Raw genomic sequence first — 19029 nt, forward strand, 5'->3', positions numbered from 1 at the left:
GTACTGTCCTAGTCATATGCACTCCTTGTACCACACCCCACAGCTGCGTACAAGCCTGTGTTGGTACTAAGATGGCCACAGTTTCACAACTCATGAAACTGTTCTTAAGAACTGATTGCTTCTCCCCAGAAACTACCCAACATCATCTACCGTCTCTCCAAGAAGATCCTGCTCTCCAACCGCAGTCACTCACAAGAGTTACTCCTGCAGCCTTCCAGACATGAAAATCTCTGTGGCAGAAACTGGCCCCTCCTTTGATAGCCTTGGCATTCTGGAGGATGGCGAGTCTAGGTCACCATTTCTTGTGACTCATTTGTACTTTCTGAGGGTAAACTCCAAATTATGCAAGAGGCCAAGCCTCTTTGGGACACAGCTATTGAGACCTCTGGTGGTGTAGGGAGTGGTGAGGAGGAGTAATGATAATAATGAGGAGGAGGATGCTAACATTTCATTAATGAGGCATTTACCATATGCCAGCAATTTCCCTAAATATTTTGTGAAGGCACTCATTTAATCCTCATAAGAATGCTGTGAAGTGATGTACTGTTATTTGCACACTGAAGACGGGAAAACTGAGGCATAGAGTGGTTGAGCAACTTGCCCAAGTTCACACAGCTAGGAGATGGCAGGCTTGAGATTTGCAATCAGGCAGGCGGTTCCAAGAATCCTTGTTCATAGCCCTCATACTGCACTGGTTTGCTATTGCCCAGCAAGAGGGATGTTGGATCCTCATTCAGCCACTTGTAACTAATCATGGGTCAAGGGTATTCTCCTGGAGCAGCACCAGAAGCATAGCTAAAGAGGCCAGGGAGGAGTGACTGCCAGCCGGCTGTGGAAAGAGGGGCTCTCTGAGATCCTCTGGAGGCCAGCACATGCCCCTCTCATTTGTCCATCTCTGAGCCTGACTTCTCTCTTTTCCCATCTACTGTCGTGAGCACTGTGGCCTACAAATGTGCTCGGCCTTATCCAGAACAACCTCAAATTTAACATGCCTAAAGCAAAACTTACTGTCTTTCACTAAAACTCTGCAGCAAGATTGCCCACAACCAAACTGAGGCTCCACCACTCCCAGCTATGACCTTAGGAGAGCTCCTTCGCCTCCGTCTCCTAGTTAATCTCCTTAAATGTGAAATAGAGGAAGTTTTATCAACCTATGGTCATTGTGATAATTAAATGAAATGCTCCACAAAATGACTTGGCAAGTGTGGCACAAAAATGCTCAATAAATGCCGGTAACAACAACAACAACAAGAACAGTTTTTCCATTTGTGTTGAGAGCAACACCATTCTTCTGGTTCCAAGATACAACTTTTTTGGACCATTTTTTCACTGTTCTATTTCCTTCCTCTGGGGTGTGAGAGCTACTCCCCAAGGAGAAGAGGCTGGCAACAGGTAATACTGAGGTCAAGGATCTATCCAAGCTTGGTGTGCAGGAGGGAGCTCCAGGCTTAGCAGGGAGCCAGGGTGTAAATCATGACAGCAGATCATCTCAACAGAAGTCCACTTGCTTTAGTGGACATATATTCCTTGAACAGTTTTTGACTACTTAATGATTAGAAAAGACACCATTTGCAGAGTGTTTGCTCAATGCCAGACAGTCTTCTTTTTTTTTTTTTTTTTGAGGCGGAGTCTCGCTCTGTCGCCCGGACTGGAGTGCAGTGGCCGGATCTCAGCTCACTGCAAGCTCTGCCTCCCGGGTTTATGCCATTCTCCTGCCTCAGCCTCCGGAGTAGCTGGGACTACAGGCGCCCGCCACCTCGCCCGGCTAGTTTTTTTTGTATTTTTAGTAGAGACGGGGTTTCACCGTGTTAGCCAGGATGGTCTCGATCTCCTGACCTCGTGATCCGCCCGTCTCGGCCTCCCAAAGTGCTGGGATTACAGGCTTGAGCCACCGCGCCCGGCCCAGACAGTCTTCTAAGTACTTCCCATAGATTAGCTCATTGAATCCTCATAACCCAAAAAGTAGGTGTTATTATCCCCATTTTACAGATGGGAAAACTGAGGCATAAGAAGGTCAAGCAATGGGAAGACTGGGCTTTGAAGTCAGTCAGTTTGGCTCCAGCGTCTGTGTTTGACCCCTGTGCTGCCCCTCACCACCATGTGCCCAGCATAGAGACCAGTTCATCTCCACTTATGTGCCTCCTAGGCTGCTTCTGTTCACCGGTAGACACACGAATACGTCTTTCCCCCCTTCAACAATCCTCCATACCCTCTTCCTTCACCACAAGTACTCATTCACACCTGTGGCCCTGTTCGCCTCTTAACCAACCTAGAACTTGCAGCGTCCAACACAATACCTACCAACCCCTCCACGAAGCCTTCCCCAGCTAAACACAGTTCACAGTGAACTTTTCTCTCCTTCAGTTTCCATAGTACCTTAACCTAGCTTTTTAATACCTTGTATCATTCTTCAGCTATTTAACTAGGGCAATGATTATTTCCTTAGTTACAATCACATGGAAACAAACTCAGGGAAAGGGAAGGTGATTTTCCCAAGGCCACCCAGAAGTTCAGTGGTGGAAACGGAATTAGAGCCAAGTTCTGTCTTCACTGCAAGACGCTGAGTGTCTCATCACCTGGCCCCAATCATATTAATAACTAAAAGTTTCTATTGGCATAATTAAGGACATGCATGGAATTTAGTCCTCAGTGTCCCGAAGGGCTCCAGGCTTTCTGGGAATTCAAGGCTCTAAGTTGCTGGGAGTCTGTGCCTATAGATACGAAGAGTCACAGGCTGGTCTCCTGTTGGTTTGAGCAGGACCCTCCCAACACAGACCACCAGAGTTCCTGCTGGCAATAGCTCTAGATTCTGGTGATGTCTCTCTGGCCCTGGTTCCTCACATCCCTCCCACATCTCCAAAATACTGATAGTGCAGACAACAAAAGCTCCTGACAATGGAAGAATGTATGGAAAGGCACAAAGAAAGTGAACAGTCTGTTGATTAAGTAAATATCATTACTTACGTAGATGTATCTTTCATCTCTTGTTTATTTTTGGATGTGGCTCTGGGAAAACTAGAATGAAGTCATGAGTCAAGATACCACTTAACGGCAATCCCAGGAAAGCTCAGTATTCTTTCTTAACAATGAGGAAATCCAACTATATTCAGGGTAGTTAAAGGATTTTTCTAGGAGCCTACCCCCAAGTAGTGGAGGGCTTTCTGTTTTTTAATGATCAGGCTTTCCATCTCCAGTCAATTGCATCAGAATGTCTCCTATTTTTCTTTCCTAGGAAACGCAGCATCACATGCAAGAGTCCCTTTAGTGAAGTATCATAGAGCTTATGTTGGAAGGGCTAAGGCACAACAACTGGTTCCTCTGACAGTGAAAGAATGCTGGTTTCCGGGATGCCAGATGCTTCCTTCCTAGGAATATTCCTTTGCAAAGTGCATGCATGCAAAACAGATCTTCTTTCACAAGGTTACTAAGAATTTTGCACTTCGTGTCAGGTTGTCACCACTGGGAAGGAACAACTAGATTTTGAAACAGGACCAAACATATTTGATTTGCAGATTTATGTGAAGGATGAGGTTGGTGTCACAGACCTGCAAGTCCTGACCTTCCAGGTAACAGATGTGAACGAGCCACCCCAGTTTCAAGGCAACTTGGCAGAAGGTAGGATACACCAGGATGTGCACTGCAGCCCAGACGGTGGCATCAGGGAGGGCCCTGGGGGACAGAGAGAAACAAAAAGAAAATAAACAAACAGCTGTTTCCCTGGAAAAGGCAGTTGCTTAATGAGCAGGGAATAAATGAAATGTCCTCCAGCTCAACACTCCCAATCATAATGCAAAGCCCTTCACAGGCAGGGTTTCTCCTGGTCCCCTCCCAGTCCCGGGCAGGAAACTGAAGCTCAGAGAGAGACCTCGAGTGGATCATTGTGGAGGAACCTGGCTGAGCCTCCCCTAGGTTCATCCCTGTGTACCCCAGTCACTGACTGGCTTGTTCATTCTCCCCATGGACTCTCACTCCTTGAGGGCAGTGTGTGTCTACTACAATAGGGACAATGTAAGGGACCAAAGCACACAGTAACTAACATCTTACAGGATGTCCCCCAAGCTCATGGCTTTAAGCACCATCTCTATTCTGACAACTTTCAAGTCTGTCATTTCAGTCCAGGTTCTGCCCTGCACTGTGGCAGTCATAACACAAATATCTACCTTTCTCACCCAGCATCTCCACGGATGTTTAACAGACAGCACAAACTTAACATGCTTCTGAACCAAACTCCTGGCTTCCTCTTCACCCTCCACCCTGCACCCCCCACCCAAATCTGCTTCTCCCGTATCTTTCCCATTTTGGTTAGCAGTAACTCCATCCTTCCTGTTGCTTGGACCAAGCCTTGAGTCATCCTTGACTCCTCTCTCTTTCACACTTGACATGAAATCCATTAGGAAATCTTGCCAGCTTCTAAATATACCCAGAACCTGACCCCGCCCTAGTGTCTGCATCACTACCACCATGGTCCAAGCCACTCATCCCTTCTCACCTGGATTGTTGCAATGGCTGGCAGCTGGCCTCCCAGCCCCCCTGCAGTCTGTTTTCCATACAGCAGCCAGGGGGATCCTATTAAAACATCAGTTAAATCAAGGCACTCTGCTTAAAACCCTACAAGAAATTCCCGTCTCACTCAAAGGGAGTCTTCTTAAGAACCCATTAAATCTGGCAAGCTGCCTACATTCCTTACCCTCCCACCCCTCCTCCTTTCCCCTTCTCCCCCTCAGTCCCTGTGACCCAGTCTCTGGCTCCCTTACTGACCTGCGAATGCCTCAGACATGACCCTACCTCAGCATTTTGCTTTTGCTGATTCCTCTGCCTCCCCTCCTATCTCCTGGCCCTTCCTCATTTCTTTAAGGCCAGGTGCAGTGGCTCATACCTGTAATCACAGCACTTTGGGAGGCCAAGGTGGGAGTATTGCTTAAGGTCAGGAGTTCAAGACCAGCCTGGGCAACAGGGTGAAACCCTAACTCTACAAAAAATGCCAGTATTAGCCAGGTGTGGTGGCAGGTACCTGTAGTTCCAGCTTCTCAGGAGGCTGAGGTGGGAGGATCACTTGAACCCGGGAGGTCGAGGCTGCAGTGAGCTGTGTTTGTGCCACTGCACTCCAACCTGGGTGGCAAGGCAAGAACCTACCTCAAAAAAAAAAAAAAAGAAAAAATATCTTGACAAGTGTCATGCCCTTCCCCACCACAGTGAACCTTCCATAGCCACTTTATTAAAATTGTAACCCAACTCACACTTCCTTCCCCGATATTTCTCATAGTGTTTCTCACTAATATACACAGATTTTACTCAATTATTTTGCTATCCATATCTTCCCACGGAAACGGAAGTTGCTTGAGAGTAAGGTTCTGTTTTGTGAGCTGCTGTATTCCTAGTGTGTAGATCAGTGTTTGGACATAGCCCTCAGTAGATTTTTTTTTTTTTTTTTTAATGAAGCATGAGACTGACAAAAAGGGAGTGAAAGCTCAAGCTTAGATGTAAGGCATCTAGATTTGAATTTTGATTCTATCATGTCCTAGCTAGGACAACTTCATAGCTTCCCCGAGTCTCAGTGTTCTCATTTGAAAAGCACTAATTACACTAAAAGAATAAATACAATAGCTGCTTTATATTAACAGAACTGTTATGAAGATGAAAATAGAAAATGTATGTTAAGTCCTCAGCATGGTGCCCCCAAAACAGTGAGTTACTTTTTTTTTTTCTTTTTCTTTTTTTTTTTTGAGATGGAGTCTCACTCTGTGGCCCAGGCTGGAGTGCAGTGGCGCAATCTCAGCTCACTGCAAGCTCCGCCTCCCGGGTTCACACCATTCTCCTGCCTCAGCCTCCCGAATAGCTGGGACTACAGGCTCCCGCCACCACGCCTGGCTAATTTTTTGTATTTTAAGTAGAGACGGGGTTTCACCGTGTTAGCCAGGATGGTCTCGATCTCCTGACCTCGTGATCCGCCCACCTTGGCCTCCCAAAGTGCTGGGATTACAGGCGTGAGCCACCGTGCCCGGCCAAGTTACTTTTCATATTGTCCGTCATCACTCAGAAAAAAGAAAATGCCCCAATGAGAGCTCTGTGGCCCCTCGGTCAGTGCTGGTACCGCCTGCTCCTCCCTCCTCCCGCATCACCGTGAAAAACTCTGAAACAGATGAAATCAATTTTTGGTTCCTCCCTTGAGCCTCTGTAGCCCTCCCCTACTTATTCTGTCTATCTCTGTTCCGCTGTAAGGTCCCTCATTTCAGCGGCTTATTTCTGCGGAGTTGCCAAGTGTCCTTAAAGGGGTAACTTAGCACAGTTGAGGAGGGATTTGCACATTAAAGTGGATTCAGCACATGGGGAGCCTCACACCAGAGGTTTCTACCTGGGTTCACTTCCCAACTCTCTGCCTCTTCACCTCCTCCTTCCCCCAACTCAAACAGCATCACCCTGGAGCACCTCTCAACAGAGGACATGAATGAAGACTCGGGACCCGCTTGGCCAACCCTAGCACTTTATGAATTCCCCTAAATGGATCCACGCAGGACAGTTGGCCAGTGGTCTTGGTCATGGATTTTTTTATTGCGTTCTTGGCCCCACGATGCCAATGCGCTTGATTCCCTTGGTTGTCTACAGCTGCCCTGATTTTGGAATTCCCCATTTTTGCTTTAATAAGATGTTTCTTATTCCACTTTGGACACTGGTATAGGTCTACACCTCTACGTAGTAGAAGGAGCAAACCCTGGATTCATTTACCAGGTTGAGGCCTTTGATCCAGAAGACACAAGCCAAAACATTCCCCTTGGTGTAAGTGTCCTTATATGGAAGAGGTGGTGTTTGTCCATGTTAGGTTAGACACAGGAGCCTGCTGTCCTGAGTCTTGGTGGGGTGTGTTTGGGCGTGGCAATCGGGGGAATGTGCTGTCCACTTCCAAACGCAGTGTATGCGGGATAGTTGGAATGAATAAAGGGGCTCTGGGGCCAGACACTCTAGAGTGGATTTGTGGCTCTGTGTGATCTAGGCCAATCTGTTACCTCTCTAAGCTTTAGTTTCTTCATCTGTAAACCAAGAAGAGTATCAGCACCTATCGCAGTAGAGAAGCTGTGAGTATTACGTAGACAATGCATGTAAAACCATTTAGCGCAGTGCCTGGCATATCATAACTGCTCAATATTTTAAAAATCAAAGCTGATAAAAACCAGCTCTATTTTAAAATCATAAAATGTACACCCCAAATCCAAGCATTTACATACCTTTCTCAAGATATGAAGCCAAGCTGCTTAGAGCCAAGTTTAAAAAATGAAAAGAGGCCAGATGCAGCGGCTCATGCCTGTAATCCCAAGATAGGAGGATAGGTTGAACCCAGGAGTTTGATACCAGCCCGGGCAACATAGTGAGACCTCATCTCTACAAAAAATTAAAAAATTAGCTGGGCATGGTGGTGCGTGCCTGTAATTCCAGCTACTCGGGAGGCTGAGGTGGGAGGATCACTTCAGCCTAGGAATTTGAGACTACAGTGAACTATGATCATGCCACTGCACTCCAGCCTGAGCAATAGAGCAAGACCCTGTCTCAAAAAAAAAAAAAAAAAAAAAAAAAAAAAAAATTAAAGAGTCCACAGAATTCTAGGTTGTAGAGCAGGAGATTGGGTCCTGGGAATTGCCTCATGGTTCAATCTGAGACAGCAGATGTCTCTTCTCTCCCTTCTTAATCAGTTTTCTTAATGTAGCTACTAGTGGGGCAACTGTAACCACCAATTCTCAGGTGAAGCCTCTTAGTTGGTCCCTGGGAGTGGATGCCTTAGCTCCTGGCTCTGCCCACTAACATGCCCTGTGCACACACTGCAGCTGAGCAGCCCAGGTTGGAGAGGGAAAAAAAAGGCGAATCCCACCCAACTAACCTTGGAGCAGGAAACCCTTCTGCCGACCCTGCCTTACACAGAATACTTGAAATATGACACTCGGGGAATTGGTAACACCAGGAGGCTGTTTCTACTGTTTGTTGCATGATTTGCAGCTTCAATTGGACTACTTTTTCTAACAGGAAGAAATGAGCCTCGGGAATGCTAGGACCAATATATATAGTCTACAGACTCTGAAACAAAGCTGTTATAAAATTATTGGATACAACTTAAAGTAAGGGAATAGTCTGTTTTTATTAGAAGATGATCCTGTGTAAAAAAAAAAAAAAAAAATCACCCATTCATTCATTAACTCATTCATTCAGAATTCATTCATGTTAATATTTGTATGAATAAATGAATATGCAAACATTTAATGGGTGTCTATGTGTTAAGAGCAATCCTAGGTGCTTGAAATGCATACTTCTTATCCTTCTCATACTAGTTAGGAATGTGTTTGTCTGCAAATAACACAACTTAACCATGGGAGTGTACATGGGAACTTTTCTTCTTCTCTTCTCTAATAAGTCTAGATGCAGGCAGGCAGTTCAGTACTGGTGCAGCTGCTACCATCAGGACCCTGGGCTCTTCCTACATTTCCGTTTTTCTAACCATAGCATGTTTGTTGGCACTGTCCTCTTTTTCTCACCTCATGATTGGGAGATGCTGTTGCACCTCCAGGATTATACTTCTGAGTTCCATGCAGGAAGAAGAAAGAAGCAAGCAGGGAGGGATACAGGGTAGAGAAGGCAGGCCCAATCTGTCCCTTTTTTTGTCAGGAAAACAAAAACTCTTGGAAGCCCTACCCAGAGGATTTCTGCTACATCTCACTGGCCAGAACTGTGCCCTATGGCCACTTTTGCTTACTGGTGACCCAGGATTCTGGATGGAGATAAGGTCAGAAACCCAAAGTATAGCACCTCACTTACATATTGAGTTGATTTCAACATTTACAAAGAACTCTCTGTGTACCAGGCATCCTATTAGAGACTTTGGAAACAGAGTTGAGGAGGACACATTGACCTCAGGAAGTGTAAACTGAATAGCAGAGATTTATGCGTGGGGGAGAAGGAATAGCTTTTCCTCCCTTGTCAAAAAGTTTATGGCTGACACTCCTATAACAAAGGAGAGATTAACAAGAAGAGAAAAGTGTAACAAATTTATTTAACCAAAGTTTTACATGACATGGGAGGCTTCATAAATGAAGATCCAAAGACTCCCAGGGAAAACTGTATTTTTATGCTGAAGTTCGATGAAGAATGGGCAGTCGTGTAGAATCCTAACTGGACTAAAAGGGGTATGACCTAAAGGTAATAAACTGGGGGAACTTAGCAAGGCCCTGTTTGTTCAGATTCTTCTTGGTCTGTGGTTGTAGGGTCTGGAATCCTCTAGAATCAGGTTCTTATGACCTACTTTTAGGGGTGGTAGGTCAGAGAATTCCTTTATGATCATGCTTCATGGGAGAAAGTCGGGAGAAATAGGCTTCTTGCTTCTGAGGTTTTTTTCAATTGCCAAGATGCCATATTTTGGGGTATCATGTTCTGATTTCTGACACATGCATACACTAATTACAATTCAGTATGACAATCACTGTAAAGTTTGTATAGGATCCAGTGGGGGCAAATTGGAAAGAATTTCAGTTGTGAAGACAAATATATATTTGTTTTTAAATCTCCACTTTAAATGTATCTCTCCAAATTATGCAGACAGAATAAGGTCATGGACCCTTTAAAAACACCTCATCAATCATGTAGTTACCCTTTCAGAGGAGGGAAAGCTGCCCAGGTGGGAAGCACCTGCAGCAGGTGTTGCTCCCTTCAGAAAAAAAAAAAAATGTACTGCCATCAAAAGCGTTCTGAGAGCAGCTGCAGGGGCTTGTGGCTTCTGCAGTGAGTTGAGGGGTTGTTTGGGGAGGGGGTACTCAGAGTTGCAGCACATATTGTTAATGAAATATTTAACACCTGTGCTGGAACTAACAGCTGTACAGAAAGTCAACAGTCAGCCTGCAGGAGCGGTGGACATAATCTGGAAGAAAACTTTCTCAGATTAGAAAAAGGTAATAACAGTTTAGGACATAACATATTATGGCCTTTGTACTTAGACATTTTATTCTGGGCACTTGAGGGTACTAAGTAGAAGCAAATGACATAGTTAACTTCGTAAAAGTAGAAGGGAGGTGGGTTAATTTGCTACTGACCAACTTGTGCTTCTCAACCTTGGCTGTAAATTGAAACCACTGGGAGAACTTTAAAGAACACAGATGTCTAAGTCCCACCCAGTGAAAGTCTGATGTGATTGGACTTGGATATGGCTTGGGCATCAGGACTATAAAGCCCTCAGGGAATCTAATGCATGGCCAGGGTTGAGGACTGCTGGTTTGTGACGTCATCTCCCAAAATTTCCAAGTCCCACTCCTGGAGTTTTCGAGTCTGAGTCTGCATTTCTGCATTATCTGAAAATAATTTTGCATATTTGGCAAATATCTGAGGCAATTATTCTGGTGAAAAAGGCCGGGAACATTGGTTTATTTTGAGAGAGGGTCTCACCTCTATCACCCAGGCTAGAGTACACTGGTGCAATCACGGCTCACTGCAGCCTCAACTTTCCTGGCTCAGGTGATCCTTCCACCTCAGCCTTCCGAGTAGCTGGGACTACAGGTGCCCGCCATCATGCCCAGCTAATTTTTGTATTTTTTGTAGATAGTGTTTCGCTATGTTGCCCAGGCTGGTCTCAAACTCTTGGGGTCAAGCCATCCACCTACCTTGGCCTCCCAAAGTGCTAGGATTATAGACGTGAGCCACCACACCCAATGGAAACACGAGTTTTTAAGTGTTTTGCAGGCTTTAGAAGTGTGTTCAGGCATTAGAACATACTTAGGCTGATTTTAAAAATGCAGATTCCTGGACATTGCATGAGAACGCTGAGTTTGAATGCAGACCTCCCTGGTGATTCTGATGTACCATATACTTTGAGAACCACTGGACTGAACGAACAGGGACAGACTTTAAAACACACCAAAGCACATGCCTGAAGTGACCTAGGCTTGGTTTGTGTCTGTCATCTTAACCTGGTGGGGTCTACAAGTCACCCTGCTGGTGGCAGCAACTAGAGAATGAATAATGGATTTTTAAAAATAGCTCTAGGATGCATTTTGAAACCTCAACCCCTTTAAAATGACAAATCTTACAACTCTTGTCCAGCTTAATAAAATGAAGCTGTATCACAGTAAATGTAAAATAGGTACTCATCTGGAAGCCACTTGTATTTGCTTCCTTCTTTTTAGTGAAATTTAAAAGGCATGTGCTGGTACATTGTTTGGACCAACACTGTTCAATATTGCACCGGCTCTGTCCAGCAAAGCTATACTGTGAGCCGGAAATGAGTGCTGCATATGTAATTTTAAATGTTCTTGTAGCCACATTGAAAGTAAAACAAAAGCCGGGTGCGGTGCCTCAAGCCTGTAATCCCAGCACTTTGGGAGGCCGAGATGGGTGGATCACAAGGTCAGGAGATTGAGACCATCCTGGCTAACACGGTGAAACCCCATCTCTACTAAAAATACAAAAAACTAGCCGGGCGAGGTGGAAGGCACCTGTAGTCCCAGCTGCTCGGGAGGCTGAGGCAGGAGAATGGCATGAACCCGGGAGGTGGAGATTGCAGTGAGCTGAGATCCGGCCACTGCACTCCAGCCTGGGCGACAGAGTGAGACTCCGTCTCAAAAAAAAAAAAAAAAAAAAGAAAGAAAGTAAAACAAAATAAGTGAAATTAATTTTAATAGCTTATTTAACTCAGTATATTCAAAATATTTCACCATAGTCAACATAAAATGATTGAGATATTTTGCATTTTTTTCCCATACTCAGTGTTCAAATTTCATGTGCATTTTACACTTACAGATCATCTCTGTGCAGACCAGCCACATTTTAATGCTCACAGTCACACGTACATGAGGGTAGTGGCTACTGCATTGGCCAGGCACAGGCTTAGATCTAGCATTGGTTACCCCTCCCTGGGTACCTTCTGTGCTGTGGTGGGCATGCAGGTAGAGCTTGGAGGTATGCATTAATAATGGGCTCAGAACGTGAGAAGGATGATCTGCATGTGAATAATTATATTTACTGGCATTTCTTCTTTGGGTACTCCCCCACCTCTTCTCCACTTCCTGAAGGAGGCTCTTTGAGACCACCCTCCTCCCATTCAACTCCCACACTCTCTGCTTCCCCCTCTGCTTGGAAATGGCCACCGTGACTGCAGAAGAGCCTCCTTGGAGACTCCCAGGATGTTAATCAATCTCGCAGCTGGAGGCAAAATGATCTAGTGCAGCAATTTCTCCATTAAGGGGCTTTCTCTTGGCCTTTCCATTGAGGAAGGGCTTTTGCATAAAATGCAATGTGCTTTGTCTTCACCAGGGCAGACAAAGGATTAAATTAAAAGAGCAATAACCTAGCTACTACCTGGACTTTTGGGAGGGCAGCAGGGGCCATTGTTCTCTTTCTATCTTCATCTTGCTCATGGCTGTAGGAAGTGGCAGCGGGTTGAGAGTTTTTGTTTTCCTGTAAATAAAGTGGTCGTCATATGCTAAACCTGGCCCTATCAAGGGTCCTAGCTGGATGGGATCTTTCAGGTCTATTGAGCAGTACTTTATTTCTGGATGAGGGAAGGAACTGAGGGGCCAGGTAACTCCAGGTTCTCCAGTGAGAACCTGGAGTTACCTTCTACTCTGTTCTGGCAAGTTCTGCCACTGGCTTCCCACCCCATTCTTTTCTGAGTGACAGCATCCCTATCCCCACCGTACACCCCCACCTGCCCCACTCATTCAGCTGCCCTGGTGTCTGCCTGCCAACTCAGGAGTCACCACCTGAAGTCTTAGCAAAAGGCGTTCCTCATTCTACTCCAGGTTCTTGTTAAAATGCTCATAAAAGGAAAAAGCAATGGTATTGGACAATTCCCACTCCAAATATGTGGTCACTGCTGGCTGTTTGTATGTTGAGACGGGAATAGATGGGAATCATTGTTATTAAGATTAGCAAAGCCTGAATCTTGCAGCACAGAACCCAGGCCGATTATGGAAAAAGAATGACAGAGTGTGAGGGCATAGGATCTGCAGCTTTATCAGTGAAGGATTACATTAATAACAGCATTTTGCATTTGTCATCCTGTCTCTTCTTAAAACATTCAAGTACTTGCCTATAACCCACTTAGCTCATCCTCAGAACAATGAACCACAAGCAGGAGCCACGTTAAGGGCTTGCAGTGGGTAGTTTTTTAACGGTAGTTTTTTTCTTCTAGGCACTCTTCCCTCCTTCTTCCTCCACGTCCCACCTCTGAGCTGAGACAAGGGTGGAATAGGGGAAAACAAAGAGAGGAATTGAGGCTTTTACAAAATATTCAGCTTCCATTGAAAAATATAGGAATGTGGCAACGTATTTGTAACTTGCTGCAGTCCTGAGTGCTCTGGCCTTCTGGGGTGGGTTTGGGGCCATGTACTCAGTGGCTTGTGGAGCCATTGACACTCCCTGGATGTGGGCAGAATAAGGGTCTTTCCCTCTGGAAACTCGGCCTGTGGTGGCCTGGTAGTTGACTCCTCTATTCTATAAAAGACAAGAAGCTGAATTCTTGTTTGTTTCTACTGCAGGCCTGAAAGCAACTGATAGCTGCAAAGTGGCACAGGTTGAATCATTGGCCTGTGACTCCGTCTGCAGTGGGGAAGTGAGCCTGGAGGTGGCATTCCCCTCTTACCCCAGGGAGCCTGACATTTCTGGAAACTGGGCCAGCTCCCTCCCACCTTCCTTTCTCCCTACACCAAGGCACAATCAAGGGTGAATGGGACAGGAAGGATGGGCTTCTTGTCTTCCAAACTAAAGCTTTTGTGTCTGAGAGCAAACCTAGCTGCAAAGGGGCTGCAAATAGAGAAACCTGGGGTGGTGGTTAAGAAATGTTCCCAGCAGGAAAACCAGAGAGCTTGTCTGACAAGCATTTGTTAACTGAATTGATCTGATTACTCAGGACTTTTCTTAGCCAGGACTGGGGGCAGAGAGGGGCTGCAGTTGCTTTTCATTCCATTTAATTTCTGTTTTCCAAGAATGAATATCAAGGGAGCAGCTTTGATTAAACAAGCCTTTAAAAAGGGGGAGAAAATGCCAGGTTTTACAGAGAGCCTTGCTGAGTTGCTGGCAAATGGCCACATGACACAATATTTTTAGTCTTTGGATATTATCTCCTTTCTAAGTACAAAACTGTTATTCCCATTAACACAGCTCTTAGGTTCAGAGAAAAAAGAAATTAGCCTGGTGTTAAAAAGAAAAAAAAATCAAGATTCCAGGAAATCACCCTCTTAATCGAAATTAAAAAGAAAATTCTTGTGTGCCTAGTTCTACAGTTCTCCACATCCTTTTTATCTGCTGCTGTTTTCCTTTTTTCCTTTCTTTCCTTTCTGCATGAGTTGTTGAGACTGTGGGCCCAACTGGAGAAGATTTTATAGCCAAGTCTAGCATTATCACATTCAAATAGATTTTTAAAAAATGTTTTGCAGGATGGTTTTTTGTTGTTGCTTTTTTAAGATTTCTCTAAGGTGGGAATGTTGATCTTATTTAGATGGGAAATGAACAAGAAGAAAACCCCAATATTTAACATCGAACAAATATTTATTGAGCATCTATTATGTGCTAGTCACTGAGGATATAGGAGTGAATAAAATGAAGCCCTTTCCCTCATGGATCCCTTCTGAGGGGACAGCAGTAGTTAACATTTATTGAGGGCTTGCTATGTGCCAGGCATTGTTCTAGCACTTTATATGATAACCCATGAGGCATGCCCTAGTACTATTACTCTTTGTAGGTACTCACATGGCTAGAAAGTGATGAACCAGGATTCACATCCAGATATTCTGGCTCCAGAGTTACCAAACTTAATTTACTACCCTAATTTGTGACTGTTGTATTCCAGATGAGTCTAAATGTCCTTCTGAGTTCCCATCGTATCCTGTATGTATCCCCTTTGGAGCACCTCCCCAAACCTTTGTTCCCTCAGTTGACCATAAGATTTTGGAGAGTAGGGCCTGTCTGTCTTCTCTGTATCCCAAGACCTTATCACGCTTGGGACCAACCAGAATTGGAGACCAAGCTCCTAGAGCATTTCAAAGCACATGTGGAAGGATGCCCTGATTCAGATACATATAGTAAATCTCCTCCCCAACCCACGAGTCTCTAAAACCCAGTTGTTCTACCATATGTAGCTTCAGGCTCTGATTTATGGATATGCGAGGCTTCTCTGCAGGGAAGGCTCTGCTCGAAGACACAGGATGGCTCTGTGTGTGGGCAGCTGCAGGCCTAGCCAATTGCTGCCAGGCCATGAGCTGGCATATTAATGGGGAGCTTGGGATTTAAACCCCACATCTGGGAGTACTGCCAAGGTACTTGCACAATTTGTGGGGCTGGAAGAAGGGTGCTCTGTGGAATCACCCAAATATTTCCCCTTAAAATGAGCAGAAAACACCTAAATGATCAGCAAGAACGATTTAATAAAATAAACCCCTGTAGTAGGATACTGTGCCATCGTTAACTAACTAGCCTGTAAAATAAGACTTAAGAATAGGGGTAAATGCTCAAGATATAAATGCAAGGAACAGATATTATAATTTTGATGACAACATCATCCAACTATTTTTGGAGGGTATACGTTTGCATAGGAAAGAACAGAAGGCTAATCACCAAAATAAGATTTAATAGGTGGCATTTTTCATTTCTTTTTTATACTTTTCTGTCTGCCTTGGTTTTGTATAAAATATGTTATTACAACTAGAAAAACATTATTAAATAATAAACAAAAGGAAACATTAAAAAATGGATTGAAAACCTTATACTGGCCTCAAAGGAGGCCTTTCATCTATCTTGTGTGCACACTTGCTTCTTGTACTGGAAGCTCAGCAGCACTCATAACACAGCAAATCGCTGGGTTGGAAACCTTGGCAGGTGTTTCCTTTGATTCTAGACTTCAGGGGCTGTGGCTGTGGTTGCAAAGCCTCCACTGATGATCTGATCCAGAGATCTAAGGCCTTGAGGATAGAACATCCCTCATCCTAGCAGGAAATGATGAAACCTTCTAACCTTAAAGCCCTTTAGAAGAAATGAATATAAACATGTAAGTCTCTAGCGTTGCTGCGAGCCTTCATATTTTACGGCATGCATTCTCATTTAATCCTCAATAACATGAAGGAGCAATTGGTTGTATCAGCCCTAAGTTATAGGCAAGAAAGGCACTTGTCCCAGACCTTGTGGTGAGGACCAGAGCTTAAGCCAGATGCAGTGGCTCATGCCTGTAATCCCAGCACTCAGGGAGGCAGAGGCAGGTGGATCACTTGGGCTCAGGAGTTCAAGCCCAGCCTGGGCAACATGGTGAAACCCTGTCTCTACAAAAAATACAAAAAAAAAAAAATTAGCCAGGTGTGGTGGCACACACCTGTAGTCCCAGCTACTCATGAGGATGAGATGGGAGTATCGCTTGAGCCTGGGAGGCGGAGGCTGCAGTAAGCCATGATAGTGCCACTGCACTGCAGGCTGGGTGACAGAGCCAGACTCTGTCTCACAAAAAAAAAAAAAAAAAAAAAGAGAGAACTTGGATTGTGAACCCAGCTCTTCTTATCCAGGCTCTTCCCCTGTTTTCTTGACTCCACTGTGGGAGAAACATAGCAATCTTGATGAGCTGCCATGGGTGGCACAGGCACAGTCCTCCTATGGGCTGGCCCTCAGTGGGCTGTACACATAAACCTGTCTCTTCCTATCAGATCAAGGAGTTCCGGGCAGGGTGTCATCAAGAGAGCTGGGCTGGGAGCCAAGGACTACAAAGACTCTCAACTAAACAGAGATGTAGGAAGGACTTTCCCAATGGCCACATGCCAGGGATTAGATATAAAAACAGCTCTTCTGTATCCCTAAACCAGCTTCCAAGCTATACTGTAAGCCCTTCTACGTTTCATTCTCAGTTCATCTTTGTCCCTTGTTCCTTTAGTCATTTCAATGAGTGATGCTCGTGCATTTGATACCCTGCTATATTGTAAGTTGTTTTTAAGGGTAGTGACGGATCTTACTCACTTTGGTATAGTCCTATTACCTAGTGGGTAGTAGGTGTATTTAAACAGTGTTGGTTAAAGCGAAGGCATAGAATCAAAATCAGAAGTTGTCCAGAAGAAGTGAGAACACAGTGATAGGGATAAGAAGACTGGACTCAGAAGCAGAGCCTGCCTTGACAGGGGCCTTTTATATACTTTCTGTAGTTAGAACAGGATCCACTCACCAGGTTTTCAGGGTGTGGTCAACCAGGGCTCAGACCAACAGAGCCAGAAGTTTCTGGATTCAAGAGCGATTAAATTGGATAACTGCTCATTTGAACCGCATCCTGATGCATTGACAATGTTCCAAGGGCTAAGAATATAAAATAGGAAATGAGCACACACATCTTCTGGGGAAGGGTGGGTAGGTGGGCTGATTTCACCAAATTTTTTCCCTTGTTTTTTAGTATTTCCTGACTTCTCCCTCAAAGAGCTTCAGAATGTCTGCTAATGGCACCCTCTTCTCCACAACAGAACTAGACTTTGAAGCAGGACACAGCAGGTAGCCTTGCTACTGACCTTGCTTGAAGTACTATTGATCTGAGGGTCAAGGAAAACATAAGGAATAGGTCACAGTGCAACCTGAGGGTAGCTGGGTGGGGGCCCTTGAGCAGTCTACAGCCTCATTGTAAGCTCAGTTGGTAGTGAACCCCAGAGACGGATGGGGAATAAGGCAATTGTCTAGGAGGCCTCTTTTGGTCTCCAGAGAACAAGAATGACAGTATGGGAAAGGGTGCCCAAGTACAGGAGTGTCATGAGCAGTGCAAGGTCAGACATAACCAGGTTCATGCACATTTGTGTCTTTCCATAAGGTCAGGTTTTTACTGATGCTATTTCTTTTCTTTTTTTTTTTTTTTTTGAGACAGAGTCTGGCTCTGTCACCCAGGCTGGAGTGCAGTGGCGCAATCTCTGCTCACTGCAAGCTCCCGCCTCCTGGGTTCACACCATTCTCCTGCCTCAGCCTCATGAGTAGCTGGGACTACAGGTGCCCGCCACCACGCCCAGCTAATTTTTTGTATTTTTAGTAGATACTGGGTTTCACCTTGTTAGCCAGGATGGTCTCGATCTCCTGACCTCGTGATCCACCTGCCTCAGCCTCCCAAAGTGCTGGGATTACAGGCGTGAGCCACTGCACCCGGCTATTACTGATGCTATTTCAATCCTAAAAGCCATGAGCTACATGGAATTCCCAAGGAGGCAACTCTGCGTAGACTTCTTGCTGACTCAGTAGTCAGAGCACACAGACTCAAGCCACTCCACAGCTCAGTCAATATTGTAAACCATACACAGTATACTTCATCAGCACATAAATGTTATAAATTAAACATTCTACACCAAACAAAGTAACGTTTAACATCATGAGAAAAGGGAATAGGAAAAAGAGGTTAATAAACCAGACCAAGGACAGTGATGTCCGAGGTCTGACTCTCCAAGGACAAGGAGAGTTTCTTGGCCACATCCAGATGGTCATCAATGTCTTGCAAGGACGAGTCTTTGATTTGGGCAGATGCTGGGTGCTGATTACAAGTGACAGCAAGGTGGGGTCTGTCAAGATGGCCATGTTGAGCCGGTGAAGTCCTGCTCATTTTACGGCCCTTGAGTCCTCTGGTGAAGACGGATAGTAAAGGATTATGCCCTTATCTGGTTGAGTGTTGTCTCTATTGATTAGGTGAACAGCTGGACCCTGCTGGCTTGATGCCTTTTGAAATGTAAGACGGCATTTTTTTTCTAAGATGGAGTCACTAATGTCAAGGGTGATCTATACAAGACTTCTCCAACCCCTTCTTGTTTGGGACAGGCAGCCATCCAAGCAAAGGGGCTGATGAGGTGAAAGCAATAAAGCAGGGTGAGCAGGCCTTGGGGAAAGTCCAGGCTTTGTGCATGAAAACATGTTGGCCTTGGGGTGAAAGAGGTGAGGCTCCTGGCTCTGCGCCAGGTGTGGGAACAAGAGCTAGCCATGTGAGCCGTGGGAGCCTCACTTCCTCCCATGGGAGTGATATGCATGTTCCAGGGCTCTTGTGAGAAACACCGAGATAGAGTGTGCAGCATGGCGCTT

General features: G+C 45.2%; 1 protein-coding gene across 1 annotated transcript in view; it reads left to right on the plus strand.

The window, feature by feature from the left end:
* Positions 1–19029, plus strand: part of CDHR3 (cadherin related family member 3) — a 69430-nt gene that overhangs the window by 12263 nt on the left and 38138 nt on the right. The window contains 3 exon segments of the mRNA XM_023183114.2: positions 3450–3615; positions 6677–6774; positions 17381–17475. Coding sequence (XP_023038882.2) covers positions 3450–3615; positions 6677–6774; positions 17381–17475 — 359 coding nt within the window.

Source organism: Piliocolobus tephrosceles, chromosome 8 (genome assembly GCF_002776525.5).
Source record: "Piliocolobus tephrosceles isolate RC106 chromosome 8, ASM277652v3, whole genome shotgun sequence".
Taxonomy (NCBI): Eukaryota; Metazoa; Chordata; class Mammalia; order Primates; family Cercopithecidae; genus Piliocolobus; species Piliocolobus tephrosceles.